The sequence below is a fragment of the Melospiza melodia genome, chromosome Z, assembly GCF_035770615.1.
Source record: "Melospiza melodia melodia isolate bMelMel2 chromosome Z, bMelMel2.pri, whole genome shotgun sequence".
Classification (NCBI taxonomy): domain Eukaryota; kingdom Metazoa; phylum Chordata; class Aves; order Passeriformes; family Passerellidae; genus Melospiza; species Melospiza melodia.
The window spans coordinates 34,905,297-34,925,640 of record NC_086226.1 but is presented as its reverse complement, the minus strand read 5'-3'; the positions used below and the strand labels follow the sequence as shown (position 1 = coordinate 34,925,640).

The following is a 20,344-nucleotide window of genomic DNA, read 5'->3' as shown; positions in this document are numbered from 1 at the left end:
GAGCCGGAAGAGACTTCTAAAGGTCATTTAGTTCAACCCCTATGTAGTGAGCAGGGACATCTTCAGCTTGGTCAGCTATGTATCAGTGGGAAAGCAAACTATCCTGTTGTTTCGTTAGAGAACTGAAGGAAAAAAAGTTAATAAAAACATTATTTTACCACTGTTTTTGTATTTGAACCATACCTAACAGCTAAAGGGAAGACCAAGCTGTCCTAAGACCATGGTTTACACATTGTGGCCTGCAGACTTCTCTAGCCTCTAGAGTAATTAATTCAAAGGAGCCTGTAAAAAGTAACCAACACAAATAAGCCTGTAATCAGTATGTACTGCAGAGAGTTCACATTCTCATAAAGAGAAATGTCACAGACACACAAATAAAACAACTGGGCATCAGGACTTTTATCTGTCCTTTCAGAAGAATTCTGTTTTTCAGACTGGCACAAATGTACATTTACAGCTATTCAACAATTATTTACATAAGTATATATACTTTTATATTTATAATAGTTAATAATTTATAATATTTACAATAATTTTGATTAATATTCTATTTTATACATTTATATATTCTTATATATTTTTAATGTATTTACAACAGTTATTAATGCCATCTATTCCAACAACTTCCTTTGCAACAGCACGAAGCATATTCTGATGAGCTTGATACCAACTTTTAGTTTAATCTTTGTCATTTAAAAACCACAACTCATCACTATTTCCAGTCTACACTCTCTTTTCCAGAATTCTGCAAAAAAAACCCAAGACTCTTTTATAATTAAGACACTGCTAAAACAAACAAGCTTCTCAAGGTAGAAGTGTCTCTAGCTGCCAGCCTAGCTAGAAAACTAGAACCGGCAATAAGAAAGGTCAATAAAAAAGTAAGAAGGAAACAAGTTATCTAAAATCACATAATCATAGAATCATATGGGCTGGAAAAGACTTCTAAAATAATTTAGTCCCACCATTAACCCCAGGAAGCCCATGAGCATGTCCCTAATTACCACATCTATGCACCTTTTAAAGATCTCTGAGGATTGAAACTAGACCACTTTCCCTAAGCAGCTGGTTCCAATGCTTGACAGCTCCTTTGGTGAAGAAATTTCTCCTAATATTCAATTTAAATCATTGAGAAATGTCTCTTTTGAAACCCCCCTTCACATATAATGTGAGTTAGTAAATAAATGTAAGTCCAACACCCTACCAGCAGCACGCAACCAATTTTTAACATAACAGCCTAAATTTGCAGTGTCTTTTCGCTTTGTAATTGTTAGAACAGTTAACCAAATCAACTTACCATACAGGTACGTGAGTTTTCTCCAATGAATGAATCTCTTAGCACCTGAGTAAGTTTACTTGCTCTGAAGGGTGTATGAGGTTTATTTCGGCCTAAGGCTCTAATGCACTCCTGAAAGAACAAAGAGATTCTTTATCATGGGTTAAAAAAAAGGTAATAAAAATGCAACTCAGAATCAGAAAATACATGCCTTATCTGATGCACTCCCCCAAAAATATCATTAAAATGTACTGCTAAAAGCTTGAATTCAATAAGTATTAGGGTTCCACTTCTGGTTAAGCTCAGTACAGAGGAAAGAATTTTTAAAGGATTAGAAGCCTAAAAGCTGTCATCCAAATTGTTTACACCCATTGTACCCAACAACACAACTAAACAGTGTTGATGTGAAATGTTCTGGCTAACATTTATTCCTGATTATCAGCTACAAAAGCCTGAATGAGCTACAACCTCTGCCAGCAGCAACAGTGTGGGCAGGGATTTGGGTTAACTGCATCAGTTAAAAGCAGTGGCCTTAACTCCGATTTTACCACTGTCTTTCTTTCCAGCTTAGAAGAAAACAATCTTTCTGAAAGTTCTACAGGTCACAAACCAAGTAGGCATAGCTCTCTACTGGAAGCAAGCTCTCTACTTAGCATTGGAAGAAACCTGGAAACATTAGGTCGCTCCCTGTTTTAAAATAGTCTTTATGTGAAGAAACAGGGATAAGATCTTCTCTTCTGTGCCCAGAGGCAAGGGGCTACACTAATATTTGCAACTGATTGGGTTCCAGTGAGCAATACTGCATAGAGGTAAATAATACGAAATTACTACAGAAGATACAGCAGCAACTAAGTACAACTTACTGACACCAAGACACCATTACTCTAACCATCACTTCTGTCCACTCAGCACTCTAATACTGTCTAATAAGTTATTCCTATGCAAAGAACTTTTAATTTTAGATTTTTGTATTGTCGCAATCATAATATTTTGACTGTTAATTCCAGACTCTGCGTTTTCCTTAACAGACATCTCTTCAGATGCAAGGCTTCCTTGGTGCAATTTTAAAGTATCTACACACAGAACTTCTACAACCAACCAAACTTCAAATGTATTTCAAATCAGAGCTTTTTTGCTTTTAGCTGCATTAATAGATGGAACAGGCCTTTGTCTTACATTAATAATTCTACAGAAGTTCAACTAATCCTCCAGCTGCAGACATATTCTATATATAATTACTGATATGGCAATCACCAAGTTTTGAATTTTAATTTACTATAATGACATCTAGTTTCCTTACTCCTGAAAAATTAGAATTGGATTACCTCCTAACTAGTAAAAGATTATAGAAGAACACCACCAGTGTCTAAATTTGTAACAGAGTTTTAAGCTACGTTCAGTTTTCATTACATCTCTGAAAACCAGGTAACAAAATGACACAACACTACTCCCATGTAGAGACATTACAGAAATAAATTCCGGTGCCAAAATCCTGAACAGGTTAAGACAGGACTGATATCCAGATGGAAAGAGCAAATCTTGGATTATCAACAAAGACCACTTTGTCAGAATGTATTAGTTTAACTGGAACTTGAAAATAACTTAATGGCTTCTAAACACAAATGGCAAAGGTTGTATAACGTTTTTGGGATAGATGAAAAATGGCAAAAATATAATTGAGAAATATTTATGATTTTTATCACCTTTTAGACTGCTGCAAGATAGATATTTATTTTTATTTCCCCCTTCCCCAAATAATTTTGATGAAAATCACTAGTACAGCAGCAAAACTTTTTGCTATAATTAAAAAGACAAGTTATATAAAAATTAACCAAATACGTTGTATGAGCACTATCTGGTACAAAATAAATAAACTGGAAAAAAAAACCCCTCAAACCAAACACCCCAAACAAAATAGCTTTATTCAGTTTCACTTGGAAATGAGTAGTAGCATCAACCCAATGGTGCCAGCAATGCTTACTCTGACGTTAAAGCAGAATAGGCTGTTAAAAGCAAAAATTTTGGAACTGCTGCTTCCAGTTTTTCAACATGCCATAGAATTTTGTAATGATACATTATACATTACAATTTTATCGTGTGTTGTGAGTTCTATGTAGTCAGATACCAGTCTCCTCCCAAGTGTGTACTGGGAATAAAAAGGTAACCACACAGATCTTGGGGTTCAGATTTTTTATATAAAACCAGTGTTGGTGCTGAGAGTAGTAAACCTAAGCAAAACTAACCAAAACCAGAGACAAATTCTAAGGCACTCAAAGGACACCATTTCTCCAGTTTGAAATAAAAAAATTACTTCCCCTATTTAGACTGAGCCTCTTTTAATCACTATAAAACATCAAACAAAAAAGGCAGATTAATATTTAAGTAGTATTTCTTTATATTCAGTATTTCTTCTGTTTATATGAATGGGATATATGAAAATCTGAAAAGTGACTGTATCAAACAATTTGCTATGAAGAAGGGTTGGCAAAAATGGATTTCACCTTTCAAGGTTTATTTTAATTATTTGCTAGTTTTTTCTGGACAGGCTGCTGTTGTTTTGCTTTAGTCAATATATTAACAGCAGCAAATATGTTGTCAGTGTAGTATTATTTTTTATTTAAAAAAAGAAATAGTGAGATCAGTAAGAGTACTTCCTGTTAGTATGTCATACTCTGAGTACCAAAGTAAATAATTTGCCTTCCCATTTTAGGTATGCATCAGAAATGTCTACAAATTCAACCACTGAAGACTCTTAGAGAACTTGGTTTTTTGGGGTGTTTTCTTTGTTTAGGGGTTTGGTTTTGTTTTTCACTTGGTTGGTAGGCTGGTTTTGCTGGGGTGTTTTGATTTTATTTTACAAAAACTACATCTAAGTTGATAGCACAATGTTTCTGCATTGTTTCTACTTGGGACTTACTAAGTGTTCCCTCATGCATGTAGAGGAAAAATTACTAAATTGGTTTATACCTGTCATATCAATAGACAATGTAGACAAGCAAAGCCTGCAAAAACACTAATTTTACTTAATTGCTATTATATGTAGGCTTCCACCTACTCCAAGGCAATAGAAACATATCAGTTACCTTGAGGGCTAAAAGGCTCTTGTTAATTTCTGCACCTTCCAGTCGTGTCTGCCTATCTGCACTCGAAGTATCTGCTCCTCTTTCATTGCCAGCCAAATCAATCAGAGAAAATTTACCATGCAACTTCCCCTTCCTTCTGAGAATAATCTGAAACACTGCGTGGCTTCGAGATGAGTGTGCATTTGCAGATGTCTGGCCAGATGTCCTTTAAACAACAGACAAGCAGAGAAAGACGTTAACCAGTAGAGGACCACACATGTTAAACACTAACCTCACAATGATAGGTTTTCAGGGCACATTCCTTTATTTTCTTACAGGCTGACAGAATGTCTAGCACTCTTGTGAACACTAGACATAGAACACTAATATTTGGATGTACATAGTACAATTATGCCTCTTCTTCCATCTCTTTGAATGGAAATGGAAGATTAGTAACATTTTGCCTCCCTTTTAAAATCAGATCTTCACATATTACAGATTATCAGAGAGCTTACATAAAAAATGCTGATGGCATTTTTATCTGATCATGCAGCAGTCCACGCTCAAGGCTAATTTTAAAAACAACGAAGCTGAAGTCTTAAAAAAAAAATTGTGCTTAACCTCTGCCAGTATGCATCAAGGCCTTTTACAGATGAAGAACCTGGCAGCATTCCAGTTTTTAAATTATGTGAATTTAAGTCAGTAAGCTGCTTACATAATGCATGCAATTCACATCCTCTTGAACAATCAGTTATTTCTCTCTAGGAGACAGAGTAACTCTAAACGTCTCTATTTAAAACATAGGTAGATTCTTTACTTGCAGGCAACAACATCAAAAAATCACTTGAATATGGAAAGGCATCACTAGAAATACACCCCAAAAAATCTTGTTCTGATTTTTTAATGTACTATGAAAAACTCGTGCAAGCCATAGAAGATACCTGCAGCTGTTGCCTACTTCAATAAGCTTAAGAACATCTTCAACACATTTGACTTCTCGCTCCTGTAATCCCACCACCTGGACTTGCTGTTTACCATCTTCCAACACTCTTAATTTTGTCTTCCGGTTCAACAAGTCAAAAACCTTAAGAAAGGAGGAAAACAGAACAGTTAAAAGAGGAGCTTTAAAAAAAAAATCCTCTTTCAAATTCCATTTCAAATAACACAAAACATTCCATGGAAATACATGATTGGAAGAAAAATGTAAAATTCCCTTGAAATACAGCTTTTAAGAGAAAGAGGGAAAATTCTTTTATGTGACAAGCTCAAAATTTTGTCAAAAGTTTGAGAAACTCCTTCTTTCTCAGAAAAAGATCAGGTAATTACCTTACCACTGTAGATCTCAAAAAACGTTGCATACACTTGAAGTTCTAACTTCTTATAGTTTGGCTTCTTTAGCATTAAAAAGACATCTCGAGCTGTGAATACATTTCCAGAATAAAAAGAAACCTCATCATGTGTTTTCATTTAGTGAAGATTCATTCATGTGTAACAGTCTATTTTACAGCACCTCATATTTTGCAAGAATGACAAATAGAGTCAGTCAACCAAGCCTAAAACAACACAATCTAAACTGCCACATTACACTGGAAGATGCAGAAGACCCCAAAATGATAAACTTAAATAATCTGTTAGTGCATCTTTGTTAAGTAGTCTATATTTACATTGGTGTGTAAAGGAAACATATCTAGGGACAACTTTTGATGTTACCAAAGCTCCACTGCAATGCAAAGAAAGTAAACTGCTATATTTGTATGACAAAGAGTAGAAAATTTATTGATCTCAACTGGTCTGCCCAAAGCCAGCTGATCAATGAAGTCTCACCTGCTAGTGCATATATGCCTTTAGAACAATCTTGGTTCTTTCCTGAAAAGTCACCACCCATAGTCTAAATTTAAAAGAAAAAAAGCAAGGAAAAGAAGAAAAGCACCATTAAAGTCACATAATTGTAGTTTACATATTTCTTATTTATTAGAACTCATCTAAGTGTGTAATGTAAAAAAAGAGTATTGCTGATTTGTAGAAGAACTACTTACATGGGTTTTCCCACTGCCTGTTTGTCCATATGCAAAACAAGTGGCCATTCCCCTTTCAAATATGGTCTCCACTAATGGTCGAGCTGTAAACCTTAAATGCAAAAAAAACTGTCCTTAAAAAACTCGAGTACTTTAAGATGCCACTACCCTAAGGAAAATTAAAATGCTAAGGCCAGTAGCGACAAAATTGATCCTATACTTTGACAGGTCAAAGGACATTTATACATTAATTTCTGAAGTAATACCAGCTCTAAGGTATTCAAATTTTCCAAACCATCACAAGCTACAAGGTCTTTCTCATTTGAGGTTTCTCTCATTTGTTTCACAACAATATCATCCTTCTTTAAACCCTAAAACAATGATGTCCTTGTTTTAATGATCCAACACCCCAGAGTTTACTAAACAGTCTGAAGCTCCATCACATGACAGAATATGAAGATATTGAAGTGAAACAGTGTAGCAGATAAGAGTTTTGTCAATAGTAAATGTCCGCTGTCGTTTTTTTTCCTCCTCAAATCAACTTCCAAGATTAAATTTGGAAGAGAAGAGGCCAAAACAGCACTGCTCAATTTTTGAGAACATGCATACATTAAGAAAGGGGTCAAGATAATGGATATCCAAGCTCTTAAGAATGAAAAAATCTACTTATCTCTGAGGTACTATTTGCTGTATCAAAAGTATTATCTAAAGTATCATTTCTTTTTTAGATAATTAATTTTATTTTAAGAAACACTGAGCTATTGTTCCTACTTCAGCTGCTTATCACTATGATTTCATTGTAGACTCCAAAAGCAAAGGGTAAACTTGGTGAGTTATGTATGGAGATGATTCTCTCTGCAAAACTCTTTCTGAACTTTTTCTAGTTGCTTACATATAAATAACCTGATAGTGACCAATAAAGGAAAAAAATTAATTGCAGAAACACTGAGATGCTACAACCTTCCTTTATTCTACTTTCAAACACAAGATCACTTACAAAAACAATATGGGTAAGACTGAGCCATTTAGCAGCAACCCAGGGTTATATAAAAAATCTACATCTAGCTGAATCATGAATTTTCACCAAGAATACACCAAAGATTACTGAACAGCCTTAGCCTTTCTTTCTTTGCTTTTTTAAAGTATATGTCTTCTGTCTTCTCAAGAGGATATTCTCATATTTTGATGTTTGTTCTTTCTATATATAAAAATTGAAAAATTCACAAAGTCTAGCCACCTTAGAAGCACACTCCATTACTTCTGTTTGATTGAATTTGAAACTCTTTATTTTGCTGATTTATTAAAAAGGGACTTAAATATATCTATTTTAAAGTAAGAAAAAAATGGAAATATATCTTAAAACATTTTCATCAAGTACTGCACAACTCCAAATGAGACTATGTTAAAAGAGTCCAACTTTACTTTTACTAGAACTTTTATTTGCAACCTTAGTCTTTCAGAAACCTGAACAGGTTCTCCTTTAAAACTCATATGGCATATCCATTCCAGCTGGTGAGTGTTTTTTAATATTAACAAAGATTTTCAACTCTATGTTGTGGTTCGTGGATAAAAATACTTAAAATACAGGTTAAGCAAAATAATAACAGTAGTAATAATGGTAATAATAATAGTAGTAGAAGTAATAATAATAGAGTATGTACTTTTCTACCTTGGACTGAACATTTTTTCAGCATAGATATACCATAAATTTAGCATATTGGAGAAAACTGGAGCATCTTGACACAATATTTTTTTTCTCAGTATGACCCTGAGGTTCTGATGAGGGCACATGATGACACCTATCCCACTCTTATTTCTGTTATTATGGAAGACCTTAAAACAGATTGCCCGTCAAATAATGATCATTATTGTGCCATATGAGGGAGAAGGAGAAAGACTAGAGATCTGCTGTTTCAGTTTGAATACAATAATCTTAAAATATATTCCTATATTGCCATTAATGTATTACATAGCTAATAAAAACTCTGAAAAAACTCACTACAAAACACAACAACATTGTATACCAAAATATACCACCCCTCACACTAAACATCATGTTCACACAGATAAATAAAGGAAGGAGGGAGATTAGAAGAATGGATTGTCAAGCAAGATAATTACTTCATGCATCATCAACCAGCTGGCTCTCCCACAGCTCTTCAGCATCAAGGAAAGGAAAGATGCTTCCAGCAGACAACCAGCAAAGACAGAAATCTCCAAGGATACAGCTTTGCTGTTTACAACTCTTTTGTTAGTATTAGTTTCATAAGATTTTCCTTTTGCCCCCTTCTCTAATTATAACAAACATAAGACAGAAGTTTTTATTTTCACAACCTTTTAAAAATTCTTTTGCTATCCACTATCAATCAGGGCTTGATCCTAACTTTGACTTCCTAGTTGTGGATTAAAAACAACAAGTAAGATATTTCTCTGTCAATACTTTTTAAGACTATGGGAAGCATTTCCCAAGCATAAGAAAAATTATATCTTCACCAAATTCATTTTTAATATCAACATTTCCTACAAAAAGTTTCAAAGTTATTTAGATGCATACCAAGATTCTGACCAATATTATGTCAGTGTCTAACCTTGCCCACTACTGTATGTACCTCATTTAGTGACTTGTTCAAGGGAAATAGCCACTTCTAAACATGGTTTTAAAAGTGCTGTGTGAATTATTCCATACCAACAGTGGAACTGAAACAGAAGAGCAAAGAACAAAATGGAGACCCAAATATCTTTGGCCTATAAGAAAGGATATGTGTCTTTGCTGCTGTTTGTTTTTAAATTAGAAGGATTTGGCATTTACAGCATGATAACTGAGCTCTATGCACTTCCACATTACATCAGCCAGATTGCTTCCAGAAGATATGTTAGCTCAGGCATCTTGGCAATACTGCAATATACACTCTCTGACTTTATTTGTACTCTTTTCTCACCCTCTACTGATTTGTTTCCATCTCTTAATTATCCTACATTCAGACTGCAAGCTCTTTGGTGCTAGGGCTCTCCTTTTCCTCCAGGTTCCCTGATGACCAAAAGCCATGACTCAGGTTTCTCAGGTGCTGCACACACACTAATAATAAGACAATAACCTGGAAGCAAATGGAGAACTGATTACGTGGCTCAAGTAATCAGCAGCTGAGGAGGCAGACGATACTTGCTAGAGCCTGGAATGCAGCAGGGCTTGGAAGAGGACTGGGAGTAGGACTGAGGTTAACAGAGGTGGAAATGACAGTGCAGGTGAAAAATTAGGGATAAAGAGTTAAAACAAAACTAAACAGGTAAAAGAATGGAGGTAGCAATATACCAACTGGTAACAAGAGAATAGGAATAAAGTCTAAGACCAATGTAAGTGTAACAGTCATTAGTATGGAAAAAACATGAGAAAAAAGATTCACCAAAAAAAAGCATATACACATACCTGTAAACCATTTCATTAGGAGCCGTGTCATCAAAGGCATAATCAAAACGAAAAGTTTGGTTTTCTAGGTACCTTGTTAAATCCACCTTTTGTTTTGGTTCATGTACCATCACAACATCTTTACTAGGAATTGTTATTACATCAAGGTCTTTCATTAAAGTTTCTATAAAATAAGTGAAATATAAATTTAACTAACAATACATCATTATTTTTTACATTTTCCCATTGTTTACACTCTCATAACATCTCAGATAACACAGCTCCTCCAAGTAACAACACTGCAATGGATTTGGGCTTCTGATGCCTAGATAGTAGTCTGCTAAGCAAGAGATTTCATTTTGGAAGTCTAAGCATCCTATTCTACCAATTGCTAGAAATTAAAGAGAAGTACAAAGCTGTTTAGACTAAAGACTATGATCTTTAACTACAGCACTATCACTGTAACTTGTTATGCCGTCTATAACACCTTTCTAGGACTTGAGGTCTTATTCCTCAGTGATTATATAGTCTTCTACAGCTCACTGCCTTATCCTTCGAGTTTTTAAAAATATCTTCTCTAGTGGAGAAATTAGATGGTAGTACTAAACTGCTTCAAACTTTAAAACACAAAGAAATTAACCTCCTTATGATAATACATTTTATTTTAAAATTTTATCTTGGTATTTTCTTTAAATTTTGCTTTCATTCCTCAGGGACATTTTCATTTGAGCATTCCTCCTGGAACCTATAGTACATATCTTTAACATATAATTCTTCTAAAGTAAAATACTTTCAAAATATTATCTTGTAAGCAGAATAAGCTGAAAATTATAATGATCCTTCCTATCACTGTGACTTCAACAGTGAGATCCTAGATTATAATTACTATACTGGACTGCAATTTACTGCTAATTGTTGAATGGTATATGAGTCAGCAAAACAGAGAACCCAGTGATCCATAGTATGCACAAAAATAAAGACCCTTTGTGTATACAGTCAGGATTCACTAATGCATCCTACTTGCATTTCTTTGTAAAATTTCTTAAGACATGCAGTTCAAGAATTTGACATGACTTTATACAACCAGATAGAAACCTTTTCATGAATTAACATCCTGATCAAACAGTATGATGGTTACCATTGCATTACATTACACACCAATGGAAATGCACATTCCAGTCAATGTATAATGAATTTTTCAACTGCACTGCAATAAAATGAAATGCGATTATTCTGCAGCAATCACAGATAATAAATAAGGAACAGTGACAAAAAGAAATGTATGATGGACAATTCTTTGCAGTAAAAACATTTTAGTTTAACTAGGCAGAAGAGGATTTTTCTTTAAAAGTTGTTTGGAGTAAGACATATACTTCCTCCTATCTATTTGGTATGAGAAGCTGCATTATCTGCTGATGAAAATTAGGAATAACATCTCTGAAACCCATCATACATTTCACAATTATGAATACATGTCACTGAACTAAAATCTCAAAGTGTCACTCTGAACACCTACTTCCTGTGAAGTCAATCCAGAGAACAATTAATGCTGAGAATACCTAATGTTTTTGGTGATAATTCTGCATTTTTGAGATGACAAAACAAATTAATTTTATTTTTTGTAATCATAAGATTACAGTCTACCATCTTTAATTCTTTTATGCTTTTCTATGATTTTATGAGAAATACTGTTTCTTGTGAACTGAGTGTTTTCAGGAGATTGTATCATGCGGGTACTAGATTATCATCCCCTTCACAGATTATTTAGTTAAAAACTTTTTTACTACTGTTTATTCTTAAAAATGCAAAACAGATGTAAGCATCAATCTCATTTTTACTTAGACATTCATATTTCTACAAACACCTCTGATCTACTTTTTTAATAGCTCCAAACCACTAATATCAAATATATGCAACTTTCACAAAATCAAATCCTGCATCTGAATCCCAACTCATGTCCCTTAACAACCTATTTTCATTTACTGCGATTTCACTTTGTTCACCTCCAGCACAAGTAGAAAGTCACATTTTTCCCAATAGTAAAATTAAAAATTAAAAGAAAAAATAGAAGCAGAAATGTGAAAGGGAAAAATAACTCAAAACCTAACTATATACGGGTATCAACATATGTATGGGAAAGGGAACATCTTTCTCCCACTTTCCTCTGGGCATGCTTCAGATAATCCTAAACGTGTACTTCTGACAGTACAAAAACAATAAATAGCACCCCACGTTGCATCAGCATCAGAGTGGTGCTCTTTTGAGTGCTTCATCTGAACAGAATATAAGAGAAAGAGAAGGAAAAAAACATCTTGCAGCACTGGATTCAGACAGGCTGCAATCCAGTAGGCATTTGTGTTCTGAATTCCCACTGAATGTAAAAAAGCTTCCTAGGAAGTAAAAATTTCAATTTAACTAGAATCAAAAGCTGAACAGGTTTTTTTTGTTTGGTTTTCTTTGGTTTTTTTTTAATACAGACTGTAGTCTGATGAGCAGGCAGTAAGAAAAGTAGCTCAAACACTCATCACATAAAATTAAAAGTCATTAAGGGGTTCTTTTAAGTACCTAACCATTTTTTAGTGGCATTTGATATGCTCTAGAGTAACTTTGCCAGCCCTGAGCAACAACTCCAGGGGATACAAGTCTTCTGTTTGCCTGCAGTCCACTAGCCCTGTGAGGATGTCTTGGACAAGTTCAGGCACCAGCCACATCATAAGATACCTCCTTGATGTCTGATTCAAGATCACTTGGAAGTACAAAAATATATATACAAAAACATGTATGCAAGTTTTCACTGTGTAATTCTCTGCTCAGGAGATCACTTGAAGCGTACTTCAAAAAGACAGTGATCCTAATACAACGTAAGAATAGTGAAGAGATTACAGCAGAATTAATTTCCAGATCAACTAAATACATCCTAGATGATCTTGGGAAAAAAATCACACTCTTCCTGCGCCTCACCTCCTACTACATAAAATTGTGTCAGGTAAACTACTTTTCTCCCCAGGTTATGACAAGTCTATGAATTTTCTAGGTTTATCACACATATTGTCTAATATAAGAGCTTCACCTCTTCACCCAGTATTTCTAGAGTTGTTTAACACAAATAATGTTACTATCAGAAGCAGCTTTTCAGATAAACAAATGAACCATATTTTCAACAATCATACCTTTTTTATTGAGTGGTCGTTTTCGTACACAAACACAAATCCTGTGCTCATCAATCTGCAAAGGAAAGTCTTTCAGTGAACTGTATCTCAATTCCAGTTACAAAATATTTAACTTTATTTGACTTAAACAAAGTGAAATTTCCATGACAGTGAGTCATCTGAACATGTAAAAAACCCCTTGTGCCTGCACAGTAGCCAAGAACCCAAAAGGGAGAACCATATGTTAACAAAACTCCCCACAGACAGTGATCTAATCCAATAGATCAACAGGTACTATTGGATAAGGAAAGCAAATCTAGCTTTAACAGGGTAAATATGCTATTGACAGAAATTGTCCCATTCTCTGATTTCCACAGAATATGAGTTTTGATCATTTAAGGATTCCACTCCTCGGACTTGGCTGCAAACCAGAATCACATCACCTTCAAAGATTAAATAATAATCATTATGTTGAAGACAGCTCTTCAAATAAGTTTCATGGCTTTGTGTGTACATTCCTTAGCATCCCAGGAAAATTTACCATACAAAGGCCGAGTGACTACTTAGTACATATTGGCATTATTTAATAGTAAAAATATATTCAAATAATTTAATAACAGTTTAGTAAAGTACAACTTCCAAAACCTACTCATTTCAGTATCAACAAATTACTAGAAAAATAAACTAGTGTTATATTAAATACTAATATATATTAAAATACCTATTTTTTGCATTAACAGAAGTATGCATGGGAAAAAAAAAGAAAACACACAGCAAAAACACAGAAGAAGGGTAACACACTTCCATGCTGCTGGCATACTTACAGGATCTGCAGTTGTGAGTGGTCTATAATCCAAACTTCCCCTGAAATCTCTTATCATGCACATAATTTCATAGTTTGGGTTTGTAGCATCAACATCCTAGGAAAAAGTAAGCAACAGAATTTCTACTATACTTTTTGTTTCCAGAAAAGGCCTTAATTGATTAACTATGATCTTTTTTTTCTGCAAAACACCAGAAACGTCTCTTGCAAGTTTAATAATAGTTTAATGCCTTTTTGCACTCTGATGTAGCTAATTTACTGACCATAAAGGAAACAATTATATGCTTCCCATGTCATTTTGGTTGGCATATAATAGAAAATACTTATTATTTGAGGAGCCATTAATAGTCTACTCAAGAAAAATTACTCCTGCCTTTGCCAGCACCTTCACACTGAAGAAAGATATAGTCAACACTTCCTTATCTCAGGTCTGGCACTCTGACAGATGCACAGATACTCCACTATACAGGAACAACACACACCAGAGGGGACAGTTCTGGAACCCCAGTTGCTCTAAACACAATCCTGCTAGACACAAGCCAGTTAAAGCAGCTTGGTCCTAACTATTGGCCCTGTGTTAATTTACACACATATTTGGATGCATTGCAAATCTTCCCACACCCGCAGCAAAGCAGAAGCAATCCCAAGGACACTCAATAGGCTACATCCAGGCTGTGATGGTTTTGGCTGAGATAGAGTTTTCTCCATAGAAGAATGTGATATGCAGCTCTGTTTTGGATTTGTGCTGGAAACAAGGTTGATAATACATGGATGTTTTAGCTACTCCTGAGCAGCACTTACACAGCAAAGTCACTTTTTGGCACCCCACAAGCAAGGCAGTCAACACAGCCAGGACAGCTGACCCCATGACACAGGCACAGAAGATCCTTAAACCTGGAGCAATCAATACCAGAGTGAATGGACATGTAAGAGGCCATGCATGGAGCACCAATAAGCTGAGCCTGAGCTTATCCTCTTTTCTGCAGAACTGATGAAATAACTTCCAGTCACTTCTCCCTGCAAATACCTGTTTTACAACATTTCAGGACATGCTGTTGATGCCAAATATAGCCAGTTCTGGTGCTCAGAGCCTACTAAATTTTGCATGGCTACCCCCACATGATATAAAATTTCTGAATCACAGCTGGCTGTGGACACAGTGTAGGCACTTTCAGGAAGCACCAGATTTGGATTACTAAACTGAAAGGGAGCTGGCTCATTCTTTGCACTTGTGACACAGCCAATCCTCACCTCAGAAAAAGCTGTGTCCTGGTGATCAGAAGCTGATTGTACCTTGATGTCATTCACTCTCACAACACAGAATTAAAAACTGCTGACAGTAAGCCTTCACAAAATGCTTCTTTATAACATTCAGAAAAGAGTATTGTTTATCATGGAGAAAGGATTTACCTAATATTTTTCAAGCCCTGTTTAAAGGTCTTGCACACTAGCATTGCTTGGTGAATTATTGCTGTGTTTCACAACAACCTACTCACACAAAAGTTTAAGACTCAGATGCAAGAGGGGTGTTCACAGAAGCAATAAAAAGAAAATTTTACAAGTAACACCACTTCAAACTATTTTAATATATAAAGCCAGAAATGGTCATTCTTCACACATAAGGACATTATAATGTTTTGTGTAAACGAATGTAACTTATAAAACACAAATTTAACATAGGTGATTTTAGGCCAACTTTAGGAAACATTAAACCATGAAAAGCAAATTGTATGAATGATTTACTTGATGGTGGCAATTGTCATGTCAGTAGCAGACTGGTACTACCTCTTTAGAGACTAACACATACACACACAGCTGCCAACAAGATTACACTCCTAGCTTTGCTAAAGCTTTTACACCATTCTGACAGAAAATCATTTCATATTAAGAGATTTTTCTCAAAGGATTAGCAGCTTCATTCGTTTCACACAAGTTTTTAACAATTGGCTACCAAGCTGCTAGCATGAAGAAATTACAAATGAAACATTAGAAGTCACTGTTACAACATGAGCCTCAAATAGACCTATAAAGTATCAAAGATTATAATGAACAATTTATCAAAATGTTGTATTACCTCCTGTAGAATAACAGACTTCTCTAAAGTCAAAAGGTTGGTTATTTTCAAAAATACATTTTCCCTAAGAAATAGCTATGATCAGTAGTTGTTCTCTAAAGAACATGCAGCAAGACAGCAATTGAAAGCAATGATTTCTGTAGAAAAAAAAAGAGGGGGAAAACCATCTAAAGTAGTAGTAGTAAATTATGAGAACAATCCTATGAAACAACAAAATATTGTCAAATCTTGACAAATTTGACAATTATTTTCAAGATTATCACAGTCCATAAGTTATTAAAGACAGAAAAAAGCATAATTTTGCAGATTTCTCTTGCAGATGTATGATTTTCAGTTGAGCTAAAAATACTAACCTGAGCTCTCTTTTCTCTAAGTTCCTGCTGCTGTAACCTTCTTTTTTCACGCTTCTCTTGCAATTTTTCAACCTCTTTTACACAGTTAGATTTTCTACGTGCTTAAGGAAAAAGATGCAAGTTAAAAATACTTTCCATATTTACACTGTAAACTTCAATTAAATTAATGTATCAATAATTAGAATGCATCAACTATTTACTATATTTTCAAGCAAATCTGATTAGTGAAGAATCATTACGGCATTTAAATTTCTAAAATGCATAAAATTTATTAGAAAAATGCCATGGGAATGGGACAATAATCACACAAACAAAAATATATGACCTTGAAAAAATACTTGGACAGATACATGTGATCTCTTGGTTTGAATTAAAAGTAAGCCCAGACAAATATTAAAAAAATTGAAAAAAAAGCACTAAAAAATACTACCATGGTTAAAAGAAAACAAAGGAAAAGTAAATTCCAAATACTAGTACAATTATGATGAAAATGAACATATGTTTAACCACAGCTTTCTGAGAAGCTCCTCAAGGAAGCTCACAGACAACTGAATGTGTAGACCATTTGTCATTTATGGATAACAACGTAACCCAAGAGAATGTACATGTAATGCCCAGAATGAACGAGTCCTTGATACACGATTTACATACAAGGGGGTCCAAATTCCTTTTTTGCAGCTTGAACTGGAGATATATCTGAAACACTACCATTCTGTTGAGAGGAGGAAGACTGCTCGGGAAGCTGAGTAGGTCGTGCACGTGCAGAACCAACCACTGCAAAGGAAAGGCAAAAAGCTCATCTGGACATGGAGGAGTAATCTTTCTACCCATTTCTGAAATGCTTTGTTAAGATGAGATAAAATGAGGCCCCTTTCTAAACACAACAATTTACTGTGGATGAGAAGGAGCCATACTCATGGAAAGTCTATTAATAAAAACATCTGGTATGCAGACTTTTTTACCCTAGTGCTGTACAACATGATTATTAAGTACCAATGCTGCATGTGCATATTTTTAAATCCTGCAGAATTAGTACAACTTACTATACACACAGAATGAATAATTTACTTGGAGATACGCAGTCCTGAAGCATAAAGTGCTTAAATTTTATTAATATTGTAATTATACCCAAAAGACTAATAAGAAAAGAAGTCCTGCTGTTTCACATTCTCTAGATTGCACAAAATGCCCCAACCCCATTAAGCCTATGATCACTGGAGGAGCAAAGCAAAAGAAATTAAGGCCAGTGAAGTGCAGCACAATCTGTAAGTGGAAGAAGGGATACAGATACAATCAATATGTTGAAACTTATGCATTGATTCTATATGTGCTAAGAATGCCAGCTTCTGAAAATGCTGTGATGTCTTTTTCCAGTGAATGCAGTGGGAGTGGTGAGCATGTAAGCATGTGCGATAGAACTGAATACTTTAAATTGTATTTCAAATAGTTGCTTTGAACAGCTCTGCTTCAGCTGGCCCATTTCCTGCACACACTTAAAACAGAGTGTGTCAGAAGAGTACTAAAGTGAAGGTATCAGCTTTGATCAGTAGCCAGAGATGAGACTCCAAGCAAAGGCCAGCACACTGTACAACACAGAAACAACTACAGAAACAAGTTTTGAACAGGACAGACAAGATGAATGCCATCATTCCACATATCATAGGAAATCTAGCTTAGAGTATAAATTGACTAGATAAAATAAGACAGTGTGCTGTGCTGAGAAAAGCTAAATTATACAGCCAGAAAGAAAAATATTTAGGCCAACAGTGAATGGTAAGAGGCAAGGTACACATTAATATACAAGTTACAGCATTATTTCATACTGAACAGATAATTTACTACAAATGAAAAAATGTATGGATGTGAGGATATTCCATCAGTAAGACATCTCATATTTAAACCAGACTATATAGGAAAAAAAACCCAAAATACTCTTGTATTTTCAATCTGCTTAATACCCCCAGAGCCAAATGGCAGAAGGGCAAAAGTGGTCCACATCAGAAGAGTCTGATTACTTGCAAGCCTACTTGTTTTCCAAGTCTAAACAGATGGACTGGAATCTAGTCTGAAGAAATGCTAGTAGATTAATATTTGGAAGAAGAATCATCATCATCACTATCATCAGTACAAGTCAGTTAAGTTCAATGTAGGAGAGAAAATGAAAACAATAAACACTAACTATTCTTCCACAAGTTAGAGATACATTTTATCTGTATTCATCCAATACATACTTTTCACCCATTCTCTTGTGGCAGTTCAGCAATTTTTTTCACCTTTTTTCACTATTAACTGTAGAGTGATAAAAAAATCTATAGGACTTAAGAATTATATTCTTATGACTGTTCACACACAGACCATTACAAAACAACAGGCTGTTAAGAAAAATAGGTTAAATTTGAAAATTTTAAAAATTTAAAGCATGATACTTAGTGTATACTGAAACATTCAAATAAGGTGAGGACACCTATATATGAGAAGTCCATGCATGATTTACCCTTGCATAATTAATAATCTTCAAATTTCTGCACCATCAGTTAATTCAGCTTAACTTTTATAATTATATATTGCTTAAACTTGCATATAAATATTATTTGTATATTGTAAATTCCTAAGTATACACAGGAATAATTTTAGGAATTATATACCATATCTTTTACATGTCACAGGCCTACATACCAAATAAGAAATGCAAAACTATTAAGGAATGCAAGATAAACAGGAGGTTAAAATGTTACCATATTTTTAACTTCATTGAAATGGAAAGAGATAACTTTTACCTCTATTATCTCTGGCAGGAGGGTCATTCTTATTAGGTAACACAGTTCGTCGACTCTATAAAAAAAGAAGTCTCTCTTATTTGATCGCCATATTATTGAAAGCATAAACTGCACCCCACCCGTGCTTCTTTCCAGTGAATAAAAAAAATAACACAGCATCAATAAAAGAGATTTGATTGCAAATCCCAGCAGGAAAAGTGAAGGGATGAAAGCTGATTGAACTGTCTGTAATGTTTCAGAAAACTCCAAAACCTTTTCTTTATCCCTCATTAAGACATTTAGTTATACAAATATTAGTTCCCAACTTCCTCTCCCTCAAAACTGTTCTGAAAAAAATATAGAAATCCCTATTCAACACAGGAAAAAGAAAAGAACACTGTTATGAAATAGCACCACAGACACAAAAGTTAAGTTAAAAATTCTAGCATGACATCATGTATAGAGCTACTGTAAAGTTACCAAGAACACATTGCATAGACATTACCAACCTTCACAATTTTGTTTACTTTGGCTGATGAAGCAGGTGGTGGTAGTGTCTCTGGGCTAGGCTCAATATCTTCATCAGGTGCAAGATCTGGGTTAAGTGAAAATATGCTCTCTAAATCAATCTGTGAAAAAGAGCATAAAACACATTAATGACACTTGACATAAATCCTCTCTTTAACTCCTGTTATGTTTGACAGTAAACAGTAATTATATTAAGTGGTTTTACCCCACAATTTGTTCATGCTAAGATCTGAATTATTTTCTGTTCACTAAAAATAGATGAATCTTTGGTCTTTGTATTATTTGAAAACACTTCATTCAGTAAAGGGATGAATTAAAAATGACCAATAGATAGTATAATTTTGTAAGGTGATCAAACTAAAAGAGAAATAGCTAGTATTACTATGGTAATTTGACAATTATTGCAAAATATGTAAGACATTCTGTAACATAAAAAGAAGGATATCTCAGTTATCTTAAATTTCCCAGACAGTGCATAAGAAATAAATTGCAGAGGCCCCAAAAAAAAAAATCAAACGATAGCTAAAATCATATTAAATTTATCATGGGTTTCTTTTTTTTTAAAGTATTACTGACTGTCATTCAACCTGCTGTAAAATGTAAGGGAAGAGGAGCAGGATCGTAAAATTATGATTTTATAAAAATGTTGATGAGCTTTGGTCTTTATAGACTTCTATTTCTCTTTGCTGAAGCTTTCAAAGACCTCAGTGCTGTATAAATTCTGTGTGTCTTCAGCTGATGAAATCTTCGGGACTTTCTCATGGCTTTTTTTTTCCCTGTGTTTTCACAAAACCAGTGAAGTGTAAAGTACAATTACTTCTGATATGCTTCTCCAAACTTAAACTGGCTAACATGGTCCAAAATTTAAAGGAAGATGCGGTTGGAAAGTGTTACACAAAAAGACATAG

The 20,344-nt window shown here is 34.5% G+C and overlaps 1 protein-coding gene across 3 annotated transcripts in view; it reads right to left on the bottom strand.

Annotated features, from left to right (window-relative positions):
• The window catches only part of KIF2A (kinesin family member 2A), a 56,256-nt gene that overhangs the window by 13,259 nt on the left and 22,653 nt on the right, over positions 1–20,344 (bottom strand). For all 3 annotated transcript variants that reach the window (XM_063180719.1, XM_063180721.1, XM_063180720.1), the window contains exons 3-15: positions 19,418–19,537; positions 18,930–18,984; positions 16,804–16,926; positions 16,153–16,253; positions 13,727–13,822; positions 12,924–12,978; positions 9,775–9,937; positions 6,372–6,462; positions 6,160–6,223; positions 5,662–5,753; positions 5,277–5,419; positions 4,357–4,561; positions 1,295–1,405 (exon numbers count right to left, since the gene is read on the bottom strand). In XM_063180719.1, the coding sequence (XP_063036789.1) occupies positions 1,295–1,405; positions 4,357–4,561; positions 5,277–5,419; positions 5,662–5,753; positions 6,160–6,223; positions 6,372–6,462; positions 9,775–9,937; positions 12,924–12,978; positions 13,727–13,822; positions 16,153–16,253; positions 16,804–16,926; positions 18,930–18,984; positions 19,418–19,537 (1,419 nt within the window). The remainder of the gene's footprint in view (positions 1–1,294; positions 1,406–4,356; positions 4,562–5,276; positions 5,420–5,661; positions 5,754–6,159; positions 6,224–6,371; positions 6,463–9,774; positions 9,938–12,923; positions 12,979–13,726; positions 13,823–16,152; positions 16,254–16,803; positions 16,927–18,929; positions 18,985–19,417; positions 19,538–20,344) is intronic.